This window comes from Chlamydotis macqueenii, chromosome 5 (assembly GCF_036417535.1).
Source record: "Chlamydotis macqueenii isolate bChlMac1 chromosome 5, bChlMac1.mat, whole genome shotgun sequence".
Taxonomy (NCBI): Eukaryota; Metazoa; Chordata; class Aves; order Otidiformes; family Otididae; genus Chlamydotis; species Chlamydotis macqueenii.
Genome location: NC_141560.1, coordinates 17,328,829 through 17,349,302, shown reverse-complemented (window position 1 = coordinate 17,349,302; position 20,474 = coordinate 17,328,829). Strand labels below are relative to the sequence as shown.

General features: G+C 40.8%; 1 protein-coding gene across 5 annotated transcripts in view; it reads left to right on the top strand.

Annotated features, from left to right (window-relative positions):
- Positions 1-15,696, top strand: part of UNC79 (unc-79 subunit of NALCN channel complex) — a 113,560-nt gene extending 97,864 nt beyond the window's left edge. For 4 of the 5 annotated variants that reach the window (XM_086748285.1, XM_086748284.1, XM_086748282.1 and 1 more), the window contains 6 exons: positions 2,833-3,008; positions 4,372-4,558; positions 5,974-6,171; positions 8,353-8,430; positions 12,758-12,799; positions 14,654-15,696. In XM_086748285.1, coding sequence (XP_086604411.1) covers positions 2,833-3,008; positions 4,372-4,558; positions 5,974-6,171; positions 8,353-8,430; positions 12,758-12,799; positions 14,654-14,854 — 882 coding nt within the window. In that variant the 3' untranslated portion in view covers positions 14,855-15,696. Of the gene's footprint in view, positions 1-2,832; positions 3,009-4,371; positions 4,559-5,973; positions 6,181-8,352; positions 8,431-12,757; positions 12,800-14,653 lie in introns of all 5 variants that reach the window. The other variant, XM_086748283.1, reaches the window with a different exon arrangement.
- The last annotated feature ends 4,778 nt before the right edge of the window (positions 15,697-20,474 follow it).

Here is a 20,474-nt window from a genome sequence, read left to right as displayed (position 1 = left end):
GGGCACAATCACTTCTCTACTCCTGCTGGCCACACTGTTCCTGATACAAGCCAGGATGTTGTTGGCCTTCTTGGCCACCTCGGCACACTGCTGGCTCATGTTCAGCCAGCTGTCTACCAGTACGCCCAGGTCCTTTTCCACCAGGCAGTTTTCCAGCCACCCTTCCCCAAGCCTGTAACGTTGCGTGGGGTTGTTGTGACCAAAGTGCAGGACCTGGCACCTTCAACCTTGTTGAACCTCATACAATTGACCTCTGCCAATTGGATGCAGTTGGCTTTCTGGGCTGCAAGTGCACATTGCCAACTCTTGTTGAGCTTCTTGTCCACTAGTATCCCCAACTCCTTCTCCTTAGGGCTGCTCGCAATCCATTCTCCACTACAAAGGAAGAAGAATCCCAAGTAAACTGAAACATGTCTCTTGAAACTCGCAGTAACCTTGTTTTACTGGACAAAATATCTCTTTTTTTTTTTTTTTTTTTTTAAGTTCTTACCATGTTGGCCATGTGCCTTGAATCCTGTTGAGTTTTAAAAAGATACTCCAATAAGGGAAGCAGCCTTTTGTGCTGGAGTAGAAATTTACTTCAAAGCACAAACTAATTAATCATTTTCAGTTGAATTGGATTGCCTTCCCACTCTGTCCTTTAAAGTTATTCACCCATTTCTTTTGCAGTTCAGAACTGCTTTCAGAATAGGTAGGCAAATGAATCATAAATGAGGGAGAGATCTGGTTTGCCAGTTCCACAGAAGAACATGCACTTATCTGAAACCAAGAATGGGGAAAATTTATTTAGAAATACTTGCAGGTATCCTCTCTCCTATGTAAAATGTTTCTGTGGAAGGTGCTCTGCCATTTGCACTTTTTCCTTCTGCCCCTTCACCCTTGAACCGTAGTCTGATTTTTAGAAATGCTCTTACAATGCTTAAATCTGATGAGATGATAATTTCTTATGCTCAGTGGGACTATTTATTTATTAATTTTTTATACATGGATATAGGTAGGACATGAACTAAAACTTACCCAGTTCTTCACTGTTGTGTTTTGAAATTAGACAGGAAGCTTCCCAAATGTGTAGTCTGGCTATTTAAAACTAAATCAGAACCAAATGGTCTGAAATTTCATGTTGTTTTGATTTAAGGAATCTGAGAACAAGATTAACATAAAAAGAGAGTCAAATATGACCATAATTTTATGTATTGTAAAGAATAAGCTTTGGCTGTCTTTGGAAAATGAAAAGACAGTTCTTATTTAACAGACCAGATGTGGTTCCAACATAGTTAGAAAATATTTGCAAGCATTTCTAAGTTTACAAATAATCAGAACTTTAAACAAATTCACAACATCTAGATTGAAATTCTTGTAAGATGGATTAATATATTTGCTTATGTTTCCTGGATTTTATTAACAGAAGTGTTCCTAGGAAATGGGTCTTAAGATTACCCAGTTGTACACTTTCTTACTACAAGTAGGTTTATCAACAGCATCTGAACTACCAAACTAGCACAAAGAATACTATGTGATTTATATGACCAGTGATGATCCCAACAGCAAAAGTTTAATCTTGGTTTTCAAATTTTGAAATTTTCACTCTGTAGAAATTCCATGAACACAAACAGTTAAATTTGTTTATTCATTTCCAATGTCTTATTTTGTGTGTCTGAGAATAGTTTCTTTGAAAGAGACTGATTATTTTCAGTTCTGCATATTAGCAACTGCTGCGTTCTAAAAAAGGTATAAATGTTAATTCTCAAGATAATTACATTCCAGTTTATTGTTTCTGTTCTGTTTATTGTATTTTTTCCCTTTAGGATAACATGTTACTTGGTAAAGCTCAGCAAGGTTTTATTCAGAAGATTCCACCATTTTTAAAGAAGCATAATATATCTGCTTGCATACCTGTCTGTCCTTTTTACCTGACTCTGTAACAAAGTCATTAGATATTCATGCTGGTACATTATTTTCTTTTATCTTGAAAGAGACTTCAAGTAAAGGATTATAGAGAGTGTAAGCTGCTGGGGTCAGATACTTATTAATAATACTTATTATTGGTCCACTGATTTTTATCCTGTTACAATAATTTAATAACCAATGACCTGGATTTTCTTGTGCAAAGCATCTGGCTCTCCTTTTAAGCGAGCAAACGCACTCAGCATGTGTTCTGTTAGTCTAGTAACAGAAGGTAATGCAAAGTTAGCTTAATTAGAAATACAGAAGTATCTCAAGACGCATCAATGAAACATTCCTTAGAGCTGACAAAGCAGGATAATAAATTATCTTTCCAGGTATAAATATTTGCATGTTTCTTGGTAAAAGGTTTGGCTCTTTTATTTCCAGGGCTTAAAGGCATTTGTAGCAGCTGCATAGTGCAACATAGTCATGTTGCTGGTGGATGAATGACAGCTTATTTCTGTACATGTAAATGAAATATCGCACAGGGAAGGCATTTCCTGCCCAGATGCTGTCTTGTTAAATGGTTAGATTCTTTCATCTTCACTTAAGCTGTCTGGATGTGCAACCATTAGCTTGTATTCGTCAGCTGTTGAGTTTGCTGATACAAAAGGTGCCTATACATTTTGCACAGTTCTTATCTTGTGTGGGCTCTTGAAAATGTGGCCCTCTGTGGAAAGATCTGCATCATAAAGCTGTTACTAATATAGGGACTGGAGAATTATTAAAAACCTATTTCTGAGTTTTTTTCTGTAGTTTTGTAGACACAGTTAAAGACCCTGAGAAAGGAATTGAAGTGAAAAGAAATAGAATATTCTGTTGCTTGGAAGAACTTAGTTCAAGTGAAATACTAATTTCGGGTAGGAAATAAAATCTTTTGCCTTGCAGAGTCACATGAAGACTTGTTCTCAGCCCCTGCATGAAGACACATTTGGTGGACATTTGAAAGTTGGTTTAGCTCAGATTGCTGCTATGGAAATCACACGGGGAAACCACAGAGACAACAAAGCTGTGATCCGATATTTACCTTGGCTTTACCATCCTCCTTCTGCAATGCAACAAGGGTGAGAATGCTTTTCCACAAAAAGGAATCTTCACAAAATTCTGTGTTTGTTGTCAGATTTCATAGGTAAGATCTGCAGTAGGGAACGGTGGCTGTGGGACATTGAAACAGCTGGTCAGCAGCTCCCTGATCCTTAACTGAGGAGTTCATCAATGCAATATTTAATGTACGTGCGAAAGGGACAGTGAAGATAACTCCATTGGCTTGACTGGAGTTACCATGGAAATTAACTTGATTGTCAATCTAGATACAAGTAGTGTACTTGATCAGTCCTAGAATCATAGAAAATATATTGGGAATTATAGAGGAATACAGTGGGAAATGTCCTTTGAAAATATGGAGTACAAATAAGCGAGAACTGTAAATGTAAGCCTATTGATATGATGATAAAAATACTAACTTCATCTGGTTAAAGTTAGATGAGAGAAATCCTGCTCTTCAAGACATTTTTTTTAATCGCTTTTCACTGTGAGAAATCCTAATCTGCAGTGTTTCTGTATTTCAAAAGAAGGGAGATACTGTCCCTTGTCTTTCAAGGATAACAAACAAGTTGTTTTGAGTGTAGACCATTGGACTGTGTTTCAGCAAACCTGTATTCTTGTCCCAGCTTTGTCCCAGACTACCTGCCCAGGATTCTGGGGACTAAGCTGCTTAGGCTCCAGTCCTGTAGTTATGTCTGGATGTACTTTCACGTAGAGCATATCTAGTTTTGGAAATACGGAGTTGTTATCTCCTTGCGCTTTGGTTTCTTGCATGTGAAAAAAGGACTGTGTTCTAAGTTGAAGATAGTGAATTCCTTTAAGACCCTATAGGTACTTGAGGAAGAACATTGTATTAGAGTCTATTTAAAAAAATAAATTAATGTAATGCCTCTTTGGTGCTATGAGTCCTTGATCATGACATCAAATTAGAAATGAAAAACAGTAGTATGAGTGACCTAGTAAGTAGTGATTTATTGATTGAAAAACAATTTTTTTTTCCTGTGTCTATGAATTCAAATGAGTATGTAATGTGAACTTGGTAGCAGCAAGGGGACAGACAAGATAACACCAGAAAAATGTTACTCCTTTTTTAGATTATATAAGCGTGTTGCTTTACAATGGGACATTGCACTGAATGGTGTATAGATACTTAAGTATCACAAAAATGTTTCTCAGACCAACCAGTCACATTCTGTTGGACTTGTTGATGGTACGTCAAGTCCACTAAGTTCTGTGTGGTTCTAGTCTTCCCATAAGCTGTACCAGTGACCTGTGCCTCCATCACACTGAGACTGCATCTGCCTAGTGTGCATAAGGAGACTCCATATTTTGGGGAAAACCAGAAAACTTAACAGCATTGTAAAATCTGCTCTTTCTTAACAGGCCCAAAGAGTTCATAGAATGTGTCTCTCATATTCGTTTGCTGTCCTGGCTGCTTTTGGGATCTCTGACACACAATGTTGTCTGTCCAAATTCTCCATCATCATGCATGCCTATTCCACTGGATGCAGGTTCACAAATTGCTGACCACCTTATTGTTATTCTGATTGGGTTTCCAGAGCAATCAAAGGTAAGTGATTCTATGTTTTAAGTGAGATGTGTTATATATTTGCCTTATTATTGCAAACATTTATTTCTTCGTAAGAAAAAAGGAGGGATAAAACCTTACTAAAACCTGGGATCTATGGAAAGAAATCTCTGTAGTTTTTCTTGTATAGCTGCCTCCTCATGCATAGAAAACTAGTGATGAAATCACTACAATTCAGTTTGAGATTCAGCTATTTCAAATATCTCAGCACAGGAGTGAGGAAGGAAAAACTGAATTCCAAATTGAAGCTTTAGCAGTGACAATCTCTGTAGTAAATATCTCAGAAAGTTATTTATTCCGGTTGTATAGTAGAATTGGATAACCTATAAATAATGTTATATCAAAAGTTAATTACAAACAGGGATGGTTGAAGTACAGCTTTTTTCTCAAGGTGCTCTGGACAAGAAGAGTTGTTGCAAATCATAAGCCATTTGTGACAGTAGTTTAGCACAGATACAGCAGCACTCTTTGACACCAACCATGTTTTTATTAGCAACAGAAGCAGAACGATCACACATTTATCTTGTATGTTAAATGCCCCCTTTTTTCTCCTCATCCAGCCAAGACACTGGTGCTTCCCATTCATTTCTCCGGCCCTTTTTTTCTCTTTCAAATACCTTTTTCCAGTTACCAAGCAACCATTGCAATGTTTGGTGCAGTCGTACTGCCACGGAGCATGAATCACTGTTGCACTTGCAAACTGAGAAAACATCTCTGACCAGAAGCATCTTTCTCCTACTGAAGAAGTTCATGTCCAGCACTCCTGGAGGCTCAGACACTGTGATACATAACACGTATTAGCAAACAGCCATGCTTGAGTATGCAAAATGAATTATCTGTTAGCTTTTCAAAACTTGCTTTCCTTGACTGTGAGCAGTTCTTCCCAACAAGGTAGAAATGGATGACAGATTAACAGAACAGATGTAAGATGATGTATTCTGTACAATAGCCTTCCTTTCAGGTGATCAGAATCTGAACAACTTACCCCAGCAGCATTTTTTAAATAGAGCCATACATGCTGTAGCCTGCAGGCCTTCCACAGATTGCGGTGTTTTCCATCACGAATGTCTCAGAACTAGACTTGAGTAGCTGTTATGCAAAACTAACCTTCTCTGTAAAGGGACTGACCTTAATGTCATACACTAGGATTGCATGGGAGTGTGTGTTTGCAACTGCAGTTTTTAGTCTGTAAATATAGAAACAGTTTTTAAACATGGAGAAGATGTTATCAAGTGTGCCTGACTTACTAGTTCCTAATGGGAGGGAAATGTGGGAAAGTGAGGGGCAAGACTGCACGGTGGAATGCATGACAGAGGAGTGCTTTGATGAAAGCCTCTGCACTATGTCCCAATACACTTATTTAAATAAACATTTTCCTCTTTTTTCTGTTTCTGCAGACATCTGTTCTGCACATGTGTTCCCTCTTCCATGCATTTATATTTGCTCAGCTCTGGACAGTGTACTGTGAACAAACAGCAGTAGCTCCGACGGTCCAGAATCAGAACGAATTTAGCTTTACAGCAATCCTTACAGCCCTGGAGTTCTGGAGCCGAGTGACACCGAGCATCCTACAGCTCATGGCACATAACAAAGTGGTGAGTCAGGTGCTGTGTACAGATTTAGTACAGATTAAAGTCAGAGGGCTTGGCTTTGTTTCAGTGTTTCAGTGGAATACATCTGACTATGAATAACATCATAAAGCAACTTTGATGCTTTTGAGTAATTGAAGGGAAAGCTAATTAGTAGTGGTTTAACTTGGAGTGGGCCTGAAACAGGATCTAGCCAGGATCTGCCTGAAGCAGAATAAAGAGCTAGAGTCACTACTTGTTGGATTAAGGGCTCCCTGCATCAGGTCTCATTTTATGTATCTTCACAGTAGTCCTGCTGTTTCATTTGACTGCCTTACAGGAGCAACTAAGTAGTTTAGGATAATTCTGTGAATTTCCATTGGAATATTTTTTTACCACACGATGATGAAAAAATACACAAATGCTGACACTTGACTACTCATAACCCGTTGGTTACTCATCAAAAATAGGCTACATAAATATCTCTGGAAACATTTTTGAGTAATTAATTACTTGAAGGAAGTATCTCTAGATAAGGTTTGAAAGGGAAATACTCACTCTATCCAGAAATTGTCCAGACCATTTTTTGGAAATAAAATTTAAGCATTTATTTATCTCAACTACTCACTGCTATTGGAGCAGCTTTGTACAATAAGAACCCAGAGGGGTTCCAGCAGCCTTCTCATAGGTGCTACCTTTGCTTCCCATTGACTAATGATTCTCTGTGCCTGCAAACTTAGGGTGGAGAGCTTGTTCCTGAAGGGCAAGATATATTGTATTTCCCACTTCCTAGAAAGTCATTACAATCTGTCAAGACTTGTCAAAACTTTTTAACTGTAAGTGAGATGGTAACTAGTAGCTCTGGTCTGGCGAACCTGATTTTAGCGTTGAGTGAGAACCTGATTATAGCTTTATACATGCCTCAGTCCTCCAAGTCCGGTGCTTTTAAGATTTGGAATTTTCATTCTTTGTTGTTTTTTTTTTTTTAAATGGAGAGTTGCTATGTATGTGGAAATTATTTTATGTAATTCCCTTTTCCCCATGTGAAACACCTTCCACCCCAGGCAGGTATGGACCTTTGCCCCTTCAGTTGTAATTGTAAGGGCTGCCCTTGAATGTCTTTAAACCATTACACACCTTGTGTCTTGTCCATATCAGGCAAGGACCACCTAAAGCTGTCTTTAAATGGTATTTTAGCCTCTGGCATCTAGCGAGGTCTCTGTGGTTGACAAGCCACTGTTGGGAACAGTAGTTCATGAAGCTGCATTTGAATGGATGGGAAATGTACATAATGCTTCTAACTAGCCAGTTGTTTAGTCAGACACAAAGGCTTTTTGTCAAGCCTTAGGACAAGAATATGACCTGGAAGTCTCAAGTTCCAATCCTTATTCTGAAAGTATCATCTCATTATGTGGCTTCAGTGTAAGTTATTAAACTCTTCCTCAGCTATTACTCTGTGAAATGTAGATAATAATACTTGCCTGTCTCACAGGGGTGTTATGAGGTTAATTAGTTAGTGTTTGTAAAGCGCTTTGAAGATGAAAAGCACTGCATAAAAGCTAAGTTTATTATTATTGAGGGGAATTTACACATAGTTCAGACAGGCACTGTAAATACTCACTGCTGGCTCAGGGTATTTGTCTTGTACCTATGAATTTACACAATATAAAACATAAAATGCTGTCTACTACCAAATAACTGATATTTGCATCTGTCATAATTCGTGGTACAAAATGAAGAATTATGGACTAGCTGTTAGTTCGGAAAAATAAATTGTCTCTTGATGGCTTTTTTGGCTATGTTAATTTGCAAAGATTCAGTAAATAAAAATATCAATTTCTGACACACTGATTGATGAGAACTACACAGCAAAGGCGTGTAAAAGGATTTATGATGTCTGAAAAGAACAAAGCTGAAGGCAACTTGTTTTGATGTGTGATACGAATTAAAATACGTCAAGGATTTTGAAATATTTAACAGATAGGTGTTGCCACATCAGGGGAAAACTAAATAAAGAAAAATATCTCTTATGTGCTCATGTAATATTTAATCTTATATGTCAGTGGTTAATAAATGCAAATCGAGTGATTCAGTATAGCTGCCAAGCAAATATAGGCAGGTTCTTTTTAGAGACTGTTGGCTTAGTTTACAACACTGTTGTGCTGGACACTAATTTGTTTTTATGCTTGATTTTTTTTTTTTTCCAAGATGGTGGAAATGGTGTGCCTGCATGTGATTAGTTTAATGGAGGCTTTACAGGAGTGCAACTCTACTATCTTTGTAAAGGTAGGCATACCATACCACAAATACTTAGTTAATGAAGTTGCCTGTCCATTGTAATTTTTAGACATACTGTCCTCTGCTTCTCCTCCCACTCAAAAAAGAAAATGGAAGAAGCTGAGGTTGAATGCTAATGCAGTAGAGCCTAACGAAAAAAAATAAAATCTCTGGTAAGAAGTAAGACTGGACCACAATATCAAATATAAGTTCTCCTGATTTGTTAAAATGAACTTCTGATCTGCTTCCTCCTTCTGTTGTTGCAATGGTCTTACTCCTCTAATAGACTCAACTGATGTCACTGACTTTGAGGACCTCCAGCTGCTGTCTGAATTTTCAGCCATTCTGTAACTCTTAATCATCATAGGTCCTTTGCAGATCACCTCACTGTTCTGATCCTCACGTTCTTTTAGGTTGATAACAAAACCTTCGTGCCACAGTGGTTTTCTTGGAATGGTATACCCGTGTGTCTGACTTAGTCAAATATTATTTGATAGTGAATCTTCTTCCCCTTGGGTGTGTAACAGGGTATTCTTTGGTTAGAGAATCAAATCCTGCATGCTCCATGAGTGTAAAATTCTCTTTTTAGAAATCAGTGGTCAGTCTCCTGTGGGTCACCAGAGCATTTTCAGAACAGATTCCCAAAGGATGGGGGTAGTCTCAGAAACATAAATAAATTTTACTAGCCTTTTTTACATGTTTTCCCATTACATTATCCTGAAGGGAGTTTTCACGTAAAATAACAAATCAAGTAGTGAAACACTCTGAATCTAACTGAAATATGTTGATTTATATAGTTCTTTTATTGCCATAAAGGAAACTTGTGACTGTTGTTTTATTCCAGTCCTTTATGGTCAAGTGGGAATTAAAAATAAAGTAGCTAAAATTGAAGGTCCTGATGTCAACTGGTGAGAAAGTATTCACACGTATTGTGAAAATACAGATTTATAGTCAGTAATGACTTGATTAATTGTAAAACTTTTCAGGTCTCCAATAAATACTAAGTGTCATGATTTGGGGAAAGACTTACTGTATGTTTGAAGTCCTTCAAAGAGGAAGAAGTGTAAAGCTTATTCACACAAGAACCAGTGAGTGAGTGGCAGCTCTATAATTTAAAAAAAGATCAACTTTGAGACTGTCTCTTCTTAAGTGGCTGTAAAGAAGATCTGACCTTTGTTACTCCTACTTCAGAAGTCTGCAAGGATGACAATTCTTTGAATCTTAGTTGACTGGGCAATTTTTTGGAAGCTTGTTTTGTTCTAGAAAATCTTTTATTGCCTTGCCTTTGATAATGAAACATTTTTTTCTTGTGCTTTAAAGCTTTTTAAAAATGATTTTGTTTTAGATATAGGTCTTTCAAACAAAGTTTCATTTTCAGTTAAGGAAAGGACAGTGTAGTGAGAGATTTTTTTTTTAAACAGAACATTCTTAACACTGTTTCGGAGATTTATTCAGCAAAATTAATAATTCCCAATGACTTCCTCTTGGACCTGAGCATAGTATCACTGATCAATCCTGACCATTTATCATTCATATAATTATATTCACTGCAGTGTCTTTTATTCTACCTAAGGAATCAGGTGCTGCAAAATCTTCACATGTTAATGAAGTCATTGTATGATTCAACATACACATATTTTAATGCAACACAATGAGAAGGTGGTGCATGTCACGTGATGCCAGGCAGTTTATGGAACAGCTCTCTTAGGTGGACGTTTTCTGTATGAGAAGTGAGGGGAAAATATGTCCTAAAACAAGAGAGAAAGAGAAGACATAAACAATTCACCTGTCCTTCAGCTTTTTTTATGCCTGAGATAAGCACTCTTTCATCTCCTCCTTGTGTACCTGCTATGAGATTTCCTCCTGGCACTGTGTTGGCCCTTGCTATTAATTTTGCTATAACTCACACTGATAGCATTGAGACATGTGTTGATGGCTTCCTATAGTCTTTGAGCCATTCCCTGTATTCTCAGAGGGTATTTTTTTCATCTAATGTTAGACTATCTTTACCAATCTGGTGAGGAAAACAAAATTTATTTCCTGTGAAAACATTTCAACTGTTACGTGTTTATTTTGCTTTCTAAGTTAGACTGAGATATATATAGATATACACATTTACACTGATGCATACATGCCCACATATGTATTTGACTCATATTTTCCTCTGAGGTGGAAGCATTCTGCTTTAGGAGGGTGGAAATGAAAGTGTTCAGCTTTCCTCCTGTTTTTCTATGTCAAAGGAACTGGGCAACTAGGAATTCCAAGTTAGTCATTGATGATAGAGACCAGCTCCTTGCTAAGCACAGCTCTCTGATCATCAGATGTATGTCTGAGGAATCTGGGAGCCTACATTAGAGAATGGAGCGGCTCAGCAAACCGCAATGTCTTTTCCAGAGACCCAGGGGTTTTAGGCAGCTCCAGCAGCTGCTGGATAGACTTCCAGAGAACTGGGCAGAGTTGTGGAGCCAGAAAAGCACAGTGACCAAGCTGTCTCCTGCTTGGTTTACATCAAAACTTGCACTGGAATCAACATAATTGTGTTGAAAATATAAACTCAAAAAAATTGACAGTGTCTGACAGCAGTCTGTTCTTCCAGCTGTTCTTTCTAACTAGCTTTATGTGGTTTTCCTTTGAAGGAAGAAAAGACTGGCTGGGGATTAGGTAATAAAACTCAAGTGCTTCTATAAAAATGTCTTCTTGTCTCACTTATCTAACTGGCAGCAATAAGAGTGGAGGGTTTGCTTGCTTGTGCCTGCAGCAGAATGTTTCATTTCTGTAAATGTGTCTAGACCCTGGGAGAGAGAAGTGCCGCTGGAGGACAATGATCTGTATCTAACATTAGACCTCTGCAGCGTAGATATCAATATGAGCTAGTTTCCGTGAGAGCCCTTTATAGCCAGTGGAGATAAACAGGTATTTTTGGACATGATTCATCTTGATCTGTTTTAGATACCGGCTTTGGGACAAGATGAACTGGATGCAAGAAGTGCTTGATTCTCTCAGCTGCCTGTAAAAGATGTCCAGTGAATTGGTTCAGATGCAGAGGAGTACTCTGAGTTTTCTGCCTAGCTTCCCTCCTTGCTTGACATTCTTCTGACACCAGTCCTGCCACCACTGGCTAGCTCTGTAGGAACTTCATTAATGCTGGATGAAATTTTCAATGACATTTTGTTGATGGCAGTGAGGCATGGAGCATGGCTTCTCAGTATGCTTACGTGTACCCTCCTGTCCAAAAAACACATTAGGACTTGTGGTCACTGGGTCTTATCAAGCTCTACATCAGTGTGAGAGCCTATGGAAGGACTTGCAGAACTCACACATCTGCTGCATCTGGCTGCATTCTGGCTGTTTTGGCATTCATCTCTCTGTAAATGCTGAGGTTTCAATATCATTCTTCATGTGGTAGACCAAGTAATCAGTCCTGACAGAGTTGCATATGATTCTTCAGCAAAACAGCACTAAAATTGAAACAATTATCGTTCCTTGCACAGGGGAAACAGCACTTTATCTAATGTTGTCAATAGTGATTAAGTTTAACTTGCAGCTCCCAGTAGCATAATTGGCAGCTTGCGAATTTTAATGCCATTTGGAGGAACATTTTAGAACAATAACCTCAGTGGTTAAATGAATATTGGAGAACATGAACACTTTTGCTAGAAATGGCTCTTTATCTTCCTTAAGCTTGTCATGTTATACCTACTCAGAAGTTCTCCGAAGGGCAGGAGACTGAAATACACATTGATCCAATTGTGGGTGACAGATTCACGGACCTCTTCACCTTCCTGTGAATAGTTAAGAGTTTTTACCTGCGCTCCCAGGCCTACAGGTCACATTCTGCAGTGAACCACTGATGTGACTAGTGGCTTATAAAATGCTGGTTGCCATTTAAATATCTGGCCTATTAGCAGGAACTTTTGCTGCATGTTTTTTTTTTCAGTTCTTGTTGTATACTTTGCCATGCAGAATGTTTACTGTATTTATTCCAGTATTGCTCACCTGCACATACAAAAACACCCTCACAAGGAAAATAAGTGATTTCCTTTAACAAGTTTTGGGTTTTTTTTCCTGTACTCTCATTGTTGCTTTAAACAGGATATCAGTAATTGCTACTGTTGATTCATCAAGCTACAAACAAGGCAAGCTGTTTTCACCTCTGAGAGCTACCTGCCCCAAAACAGATGCATCATTTAAAAATAACCACATTTTTAGATTTGTGGTTCAGGCTATGCCCATTCGGACAGCTAAATGCATTAGATATACCCTTCTCTGTCTCACAGTAACTGGAGCATGTTTACAGTCACTTCTATCATAACAAAATGCACTTCTCTTCTTACAGCTCATACCAATGTGGTTGCCAATGATACAATCAAATCTAAAGGTAAGTTGTTTCTAGGACCTTATCCTTTTATTCTGGATGTTACACATTTCTGTGAATTCTGGAAATAAGATCACTAGATGTGGTCTTCAGACTCTCTGAAAATAGATCATTGTAGCGTATCCAGATGCACTGAATGGCTCAGCACTGAAGGTCTCAGGTGTGAGCGTACACAGAGCATCATCAGCTAAGATAGTTGTCCTGTAATCAGTACTGCGCTCCCTTTCCCTTCTGAAACACTTCCCTGTGTTCTGGGAACACACGTGTTGTAGTTCAGCCCCAATCGGGACCAGACTACGCAGTCTCTCTCTCACTCCCCCCACCCTCTGAGAGAACAGGGGGAGATGATATAAGGAAAAACAGCTCGAGGTTTGAGATAAGGACAGGGAGAAATCCTTAAAGTTACCGTCACGGGCAAAACAGACTCGACTCGGGGAAAACCATTTATTTCTAAAACTAGCAGGAGAATGAGACAGGGAACAAGATAACCTCCCCCCACCCCTCCCTCTTCCCAGGCTTAACATTATCTCTACTACCTTTCCCACCCCGAGCGGGACAGGGGGGAAGAGGGAATGGGGGTCGCAGTCAGTTCATCGCGCGTTGTTTTACTCCGCTACTTTGTTGTCGGGGGAAGAACTCACATTCCTCCTCTGCTCCAGCGAGGGGTCCCTCCCATGGGCCACAGTCCTTCGTGAAACTGCTCCAGCGTGGGTCATCTCTTCCACAGGGTGCAGTCCCTCCAGAACAGCTGTCCCACCATGGGCCCTCCACTGGCCACAGCCTCCTTCAGGCATCCACCTGCTCCAGCGGGGGGTCCTCCACGGGCTGCAGGTGGATCTCTGCTCCTCCGTGGGCCTCCATGGGCTGCAGGGGTACAACCTGCTCCACCATGGTCGTCACCACAGGCTGCAGGGGAATCTTGGCCAGGTGCCGCATTACTCCTCCCCCTCCTTCTTCACTGACCTTGGCGTCTGCAGCCGTTCCTCACAACAGGCTTGCAGACGCCTCTCGGGATCTTTTTACATCTTATTCACTTCTCATCTCCTCTCCACTTCTTGCAGCCAGGCTGGGCCAAGTCGGGCCCAGTCGGCTGCCCGGCGGGAGGCCAGAGGGTGAGGCCTGCGAGGCCCACAAGGCTCGCGCCTCCCCCTCTCTGCCCCAGCTCCACTACCTCACTCGTTTTTTTTCTCCTGTTCTCCCCTTCTTAAATACGTTATCGCAGAGGCGTTATCACGGGACATTCTGCTACCAATTGGCTCAGCCTTGGCCAGCAGCGGGTCCGCCCTAGGCCCGGCCAAGTCCACTGAACAAAGGGGAGCAACTTCTAGCAGTTTCCTACAGAAGCTGCCACCTTAGGCTCCCCCTCACTAAACAAAACCAAAACAGCAGGGTTCTGCTGCAGGGCCTTTCCTCCCTGTTTACTGAGATGGGTTGTTCCCTGAGCTGTGGTTTTCTTGATTTCTTAGGCTTGAGAGTCTCCTGACAAATCAGGGTTGGGACTCTTGACTCAGGAGATGGATTTTGGTTCTATAGCCAATATTGTGGACCTGCTTGCTTGGATAAAATGGTGCCAGCTGGCCCTGTTTGTAAAAGAGAGCAAGGTGGATCAGAGTGGTTTGCCAGTCAAGGTAATTTTGGTGATCAGAATAAAAGTGTTGGAGCTGGTCTCAGTATCAAGTGGTTTCTGTAAGCACATCTGCCTTTCATGGCAAGACTACAGTGCAGGTGTGGATGAAAGAAATGTGACATTGAGGCAGTGGAGGAACTTTCCCTGTCTAACAATCAGTGCCTTTCACAGTGCTGTATTAATGTATGTATTGAAGGAAAGAAACTGAATGTTTTGCATTATTTCAACAGCATTTGTCTGCTGGACTCCAGCTACGCCTTCAAGCCATCCAGAGCAATGTCAACCATCACAGCCTAAGGATGTTACAGGGGTCAGGACAAATGAACAATAGCTCATCTGTGCTCCGCAAATGGCTACAGTGCACCCAATTTAAAATGGCTCAAGTGGAAATTCAGTCGTCAGAAGCTGCATCTCAATTTTATCCTTTATGATTAATGTAATTTGTTCCAAATGTTCATTTTTAGCCTAGCAATAACAGGGTTAGAGCTGTAAAAGGCTTTTTGTATAAATCAGTATACAGAGTATATACTGTATCTATACTTTTTAGCCTAGGACAGATTGTGGAAAAGTTTATAATGGGTGAAGCTAAGAGCCGGATCCTGTCAGTCTTTAAGTACACTTCCTCAGGATCAACAGGTTCTCAAGTCTACATGAACATGTATTTGCAGAATTGGAGTCAAATGTATCACATTGTACATACCTCTCTGATAACTGAAATATCTTGTTCTTAAATGTTTCTTTACATTATTTTTGAAGCTGAGACAAAAATAACTTTTATTTAACTTCTATTTTTTTTAAAAGTAGAATTGTGGGTATTCACAAACATGTGGAAGTGCTATGTTGCTATTTTTTTGATGATAACAAAGGAAAACGGGTTTTAGGAACATTTATAGGAGTTTTTTTGGAGGGTTGTATTTTTTTTTAGATTCACAGCTGGCAATGCAATAAAACCTGTCACTATAAAACAGTGATGTTCTAATGAGGCTTTTTGTCATTATCTGGGAAAACAGCAGCTTGTAGAGGAGAGTTATTATAAAGTGCACTTAGAAATTAGGTTGTTAAACTGTGCCAATTAATTTGTCTTTTTCTTCAGTACTGTTTTCCAAAACTGCCAAGTCTGATTTATTATTTTTTGAAATATTGCTTTAGCTTCATTGATTCTGTGCTGCTCTTCTTTGTATGTTTCATAGAAGCCTCTTTAATTTTGTGACTACTGTGTTGTATTCTTCCGTCAATACTTGTGTACAGTGCAATTAAAAATGGATATCCCAGACCTATTCTTATTGATGTCTACAGAAATTATGTTGCAGACTTCAAGAGGAACATGATTGGACCTGAACATTTGCATACTATTATATTAAACATGATGTTTAATAACAGATGGATTTTACTATCATTAAGGGACTCAAAGCCTTTTAGAATAGCAGACTCAATTCAGTGGATTTTACATAAAATCTTGAGAGCACCATGATTTACCACCTCTTGTAATTAATACTTAAATCTGTGCAATCACAGTTCTATTTTCTGTATTTATGCCTGTAGTGCACTGATTAGCAGAATAACAAACACACATTTAAGTTGTGTATTAGAATTATATTAAATTCCTAGCCTTTATTACCACTCTCAGGGAGCAAAAACATTGATTCTGATTGCATGGAATCAGAAAGGCATACCTGTAAAGAACTGCCTGAGTACATTTGAGTTGTGGAGGGTCAATCTTACCTCAGTGCATTTACAAAAGAAGTAGAAATGTTTGCAGATATGGCATTAAATTACCATTATACTTTACAAAAACCCCACAACTAAAACTCAAAGACCTAACCAATCAACCACCCAAAAGACAGTAAAGCAAGTGCTCACTTGCTTAAACGATGCCCCTCTCTGTGTTTTCACTGGAGAGAAATTGATTTGGCTTTCCTTCCTTCCCAGATTCTCACAGCACTGTAGTCTAATCTTACACTGGACCAGTCTATTAAAAAAAACCCAACAATCTAAGATTCACCATAAGCTATTTAATTGTAACTAGTTTTGCTTGTATTTGCTTGCGGTGAGTGACTTCCATCTGACTAAGCAGTTTTTGAGTTTCTGGAAAACATTTCTGTCTTGATGTGAAGATTATTAAGAGATCCACCAGATGATAATTTCTTAGTGTTTCAGGCATTGATATTTGTCATGCTGAATTGAGATTGCACAGACCTGCAGGCATTTTCTTCCCAAATTTTCATAGTGGTAAGAAAAGGAAACAGTATTCTTTCTCCAGCTTTTGACTGACTATGAGGAAGAAAGAAGGAAGGGAAACGGAAATGATTATACATATTCCCATCACTTCCTTTTTTCACTCCCTTGTTGCTTGTCAATCAGCTAATAGTCATTACATAATCACAGCATGGTTGAGGTTGGAAGGGACCTCTGGAGGTCACCTGGTCAAGCCCCCTGCTCAAGCAGGGTGACCTAGAGCCAGTTGCCCAGGAACATGTCTAGATGGCTTTTGAATATCTCCAAGGACAAAGACTCCACAACCTCTCTGGGCAACCTGTGCCAGTGCTCAGTCACCCTCAAAGTAAAAAAAGAGTTTCCTGATGTTCAGACAGATTCCTGAAGGCTGGTCTTGCTAGCAAAGACTGAGGCAAAGGCAGCATTCAGTTCTTCAGACTTTTCCATGTCCTGTATAACCAAGTGCCCCATCTTATTCAGCAGTGGGTCCACATTTTCCCCAGTCTTCCTTTTGCCACCTATGTACTTATAGAAGCCCTTCTTCTTGTCTTTGATATCCAGGTTCAAATCCTGCTAGGATTTAGCTTTCCTAACCTCATCCCTGGATGACTGGACAATGTCTCTCTATTCCTCCCAGGATACTCATCCTTGCTTTCACCCTCTGTAGGCTTCCTTTTTGTGTTTGAGTTTGGCCAGTAACTCCTTGTTAATCCACACAGGTCTTCTGGGTTTTTTTTTTGCATGACTTCCAACTCATTGGGATGGACTGCTCTTGAGCTTGGAGGAGGCTATCCTTGACTATTAACTAACTTTCTTAGGCCCTTCTTTCCTCCAGCTCCTTTTCCCATGGGACTTATCTGAGCAGATCTTTGAAGATGCCAAAGTCTGCTCTCCTGAAGTCTAGGGCTGTGATCTTGCTTTTTACCCTGCTCCCTCCCCTCAGGATCCTGAACTCCACCATCTCATAGTCACTGCAGCCAAGGCTGTCTTTGATCTTCATATCTCTAACGAGCCCCTTGTTGGTCAGTATGAGGTCCAGCAGACCACCAGTCTTCATTGGCTCCTCTATCACTTAGGTGAGGAAGTTGTCACTAATACACTCCAGGCACCTCCTAGACGGCTTATTCCCTGCTGAGTTGTCCCTCTAGTACATATTGGAGTGGTTGAAGTTCCCCATGAGGACCAGGGCCTGCAAATGTGAGGATGCTCCTGTCTGTCTGTGGAGGGCCTCATTTGCTTATTCTTCCTGGTCGAGTGGCCTGTAGCAGATATCCATTACTTCACCCCTACCCGCCTTCTTTTTAATCCTTACCCATAAGCTCTCGCTTGGCTCCACATCCATCCCCAGGCAGAGCTCCATGCACTCCAGCTGCTCTATCACAGAAAGCACAACTGTCCCTCCTTGTCTTCCCAGCCTGTCCTCCCTAAAGACTTTGTATCCCTCTGTTGCAACATTCCAGTCATGGGAACCATCCCACCACCTCTCCATGGTCCCAACGAGACCATAGCCCTGTAGCTGCACACAGATCTCTAACTCATCGTGCTTATTCCCTGTACCGTGCGCATTAACGTACAGGCACTTCAGAGAGCCCCTCCAGTGTGTTGATTTCCCAGAAAGGGTTTTGGGGATTTCTCCATAATGGTGCCCTGTAGGCACTTCCTTTCGCACTTGCAAATTGCTGGTGGTGATCCCCGTTGAGCCCTGTTTTGTTGATTTTGTGATCCCTTCCTGTTGCATCACCTTGGGCCCTGCAGTTCAGAGCTGACTACGTGGTAGGCATTTGCAACTTTGGCCTTCAGGCAATAAAGAGCTGTGGACTGTGTTTTCAGTGGGACTGACTCCCTCCGTTCCTGGACTGTGTCTTCTTCATGCTCGTGTCTGCAACACAGACAATAACTTTGCTGAGTGACCACCTAAACAGGGCCCAAGTTCACTTATTGTGGGGTGTGGGGTCAATTTTCCTAGTCAAATGGAAGTGCTATTGGGCTGTGAAAGTGGGACAAGTAGAGAGATTCCTGTATTTAGATTTGCTGCTGTGAATCTGAAAGACAACTGAAAGGCAGGGAGAGGGAGGGAATATCAGGCCCTCGGGTGTGAGGTGGGTGAACTCAGATGGGTATAATGAATACTGTGGAAATTTAAAGGATGAAGACAGATGATTTGCATGGAAGAGCAGAGCCTGAGAAAGTTTCTCTTTAAAAGTCACTTCTAGAAAGTAGAAGCCATGATCAGGCATCTCAGGAGATAACGAATGTACGAAATGTGGCACAAGCACCTTCCCTGCCTTGCAAAATCTCAGCCTCAAAGCAGCTAGTATTCAGACTGGCAAAACACACACAAAAAAAAACCCGCAAATAAAGTGGTGGGCAGTTATCAAACACAAGCCAAAACCAGACCTGCTGAATCCAGGTCCATAACTCAACACTTTTAAGACTTTGTGGGAATTCAGATCTGGTTTCAGCTCAGGATTTAGAGATAAGAGCTGGTCACCAACCTACATCCACACCTGAGCACAGGGTTTGGTTTGCATCTGTCACCAGTCATAATTAATGTGGTTCTTAAAGAGCTGTGATATGTAGAGAAATGAAGACTGTAAATATGAATTGAGAAGCTGCTTTAGCACAGGGAATACAGCCTGGAAGACGGTATGACTGGTGATTAGGGATGTAATACTAACAAATAACATGGGGCTTAGCCAGATGTGTGTGGTTTAACACTTCATGAAAATCTCCAAGTGCACTCGAGGCATCTTCAGAAGTACCTGCATTAATTGTTTTTAACAGCACTGTAAAATATATCTTTACAGTGCCTGAGGTCAATATACAACTCAAGTGAGTCACTCGCGTTATCTCTCTGAAATAGCTCAGAGCAGCAATTCTTTATATTCTGTAGGAAGATTAGGAAGTAAGTAACATTTGGTCTTCCCTGAAAACGCTATCAAATAGCAGAGGCTGATCTTCCTGCTCTGCCATGCTCCCAGCCCGGCTGTGTCCCTGGGGATGTGTCACCAGGAGCAGAATCCGTCCTCTGATCACAGAGAGCTGCCGTTCAGGAGCATTTAGTCATCTGTTGCAATAAGCTGCTTAAATCAATGCCTCTTACCAGGCCTGACCTAGTAAAAGAATCAATTTACTGTGCACTGAACTGTGAAATTTTCAGCAACACTGGGCACTTCGGATGCAGTGACGGCTGAACCCCCACACTGGCCTGGCACGTTACGCAACTCGCTGTCCTGAAAGGGAGGTTAAGGTCTATGCCGGGCACCTTGGAGTGCCGTCCTGCTGCCTATGGAGAAAGCCCTTGGCTGGGCTGCACGCAGGACCACACAAAGAAAAGGCTTTTGCTGCACATCAGTTCCTATCTACACACGTGCCTTATCATATATGCAACATTTCTGTGACGTCTCATTAGAGCCGTGGCAGGTCAAAGGCCCGCAAACACACAGTTGGTTTTCTGGCTCTGTTTTTCATGCTGTGACAGGACTGAATGTGCTCTTGGACTGACGAACATTCTGGGTCTTGAGATCTCTCTGAACTCTGGCCCGCACGGCCTCCTTTCAAGCTGGATGAAGGTTACCAGAGCCCAGGGCTGTTTAGCCTTTGCTTTGTTCTGCAGCAAAGGTTCCTGTGCTGTTCTCCCAGCTGCACACCGCTCTGGGAGAGTTTCATCCACTGTTTTTCTTGTTGCATCTTACTGTGACTCTTCAGCAGGGCTGAAGTCTGTATTCCTGCAGTGGGATCTGAGTCTTGAGGGCACGAGGGCTGTTTAGTCAACAGTGTGGGTCTGTGTCTTAGCAGTCTGCCTAAAATCAGGCGGAGGCAACAGCATCCCATTTG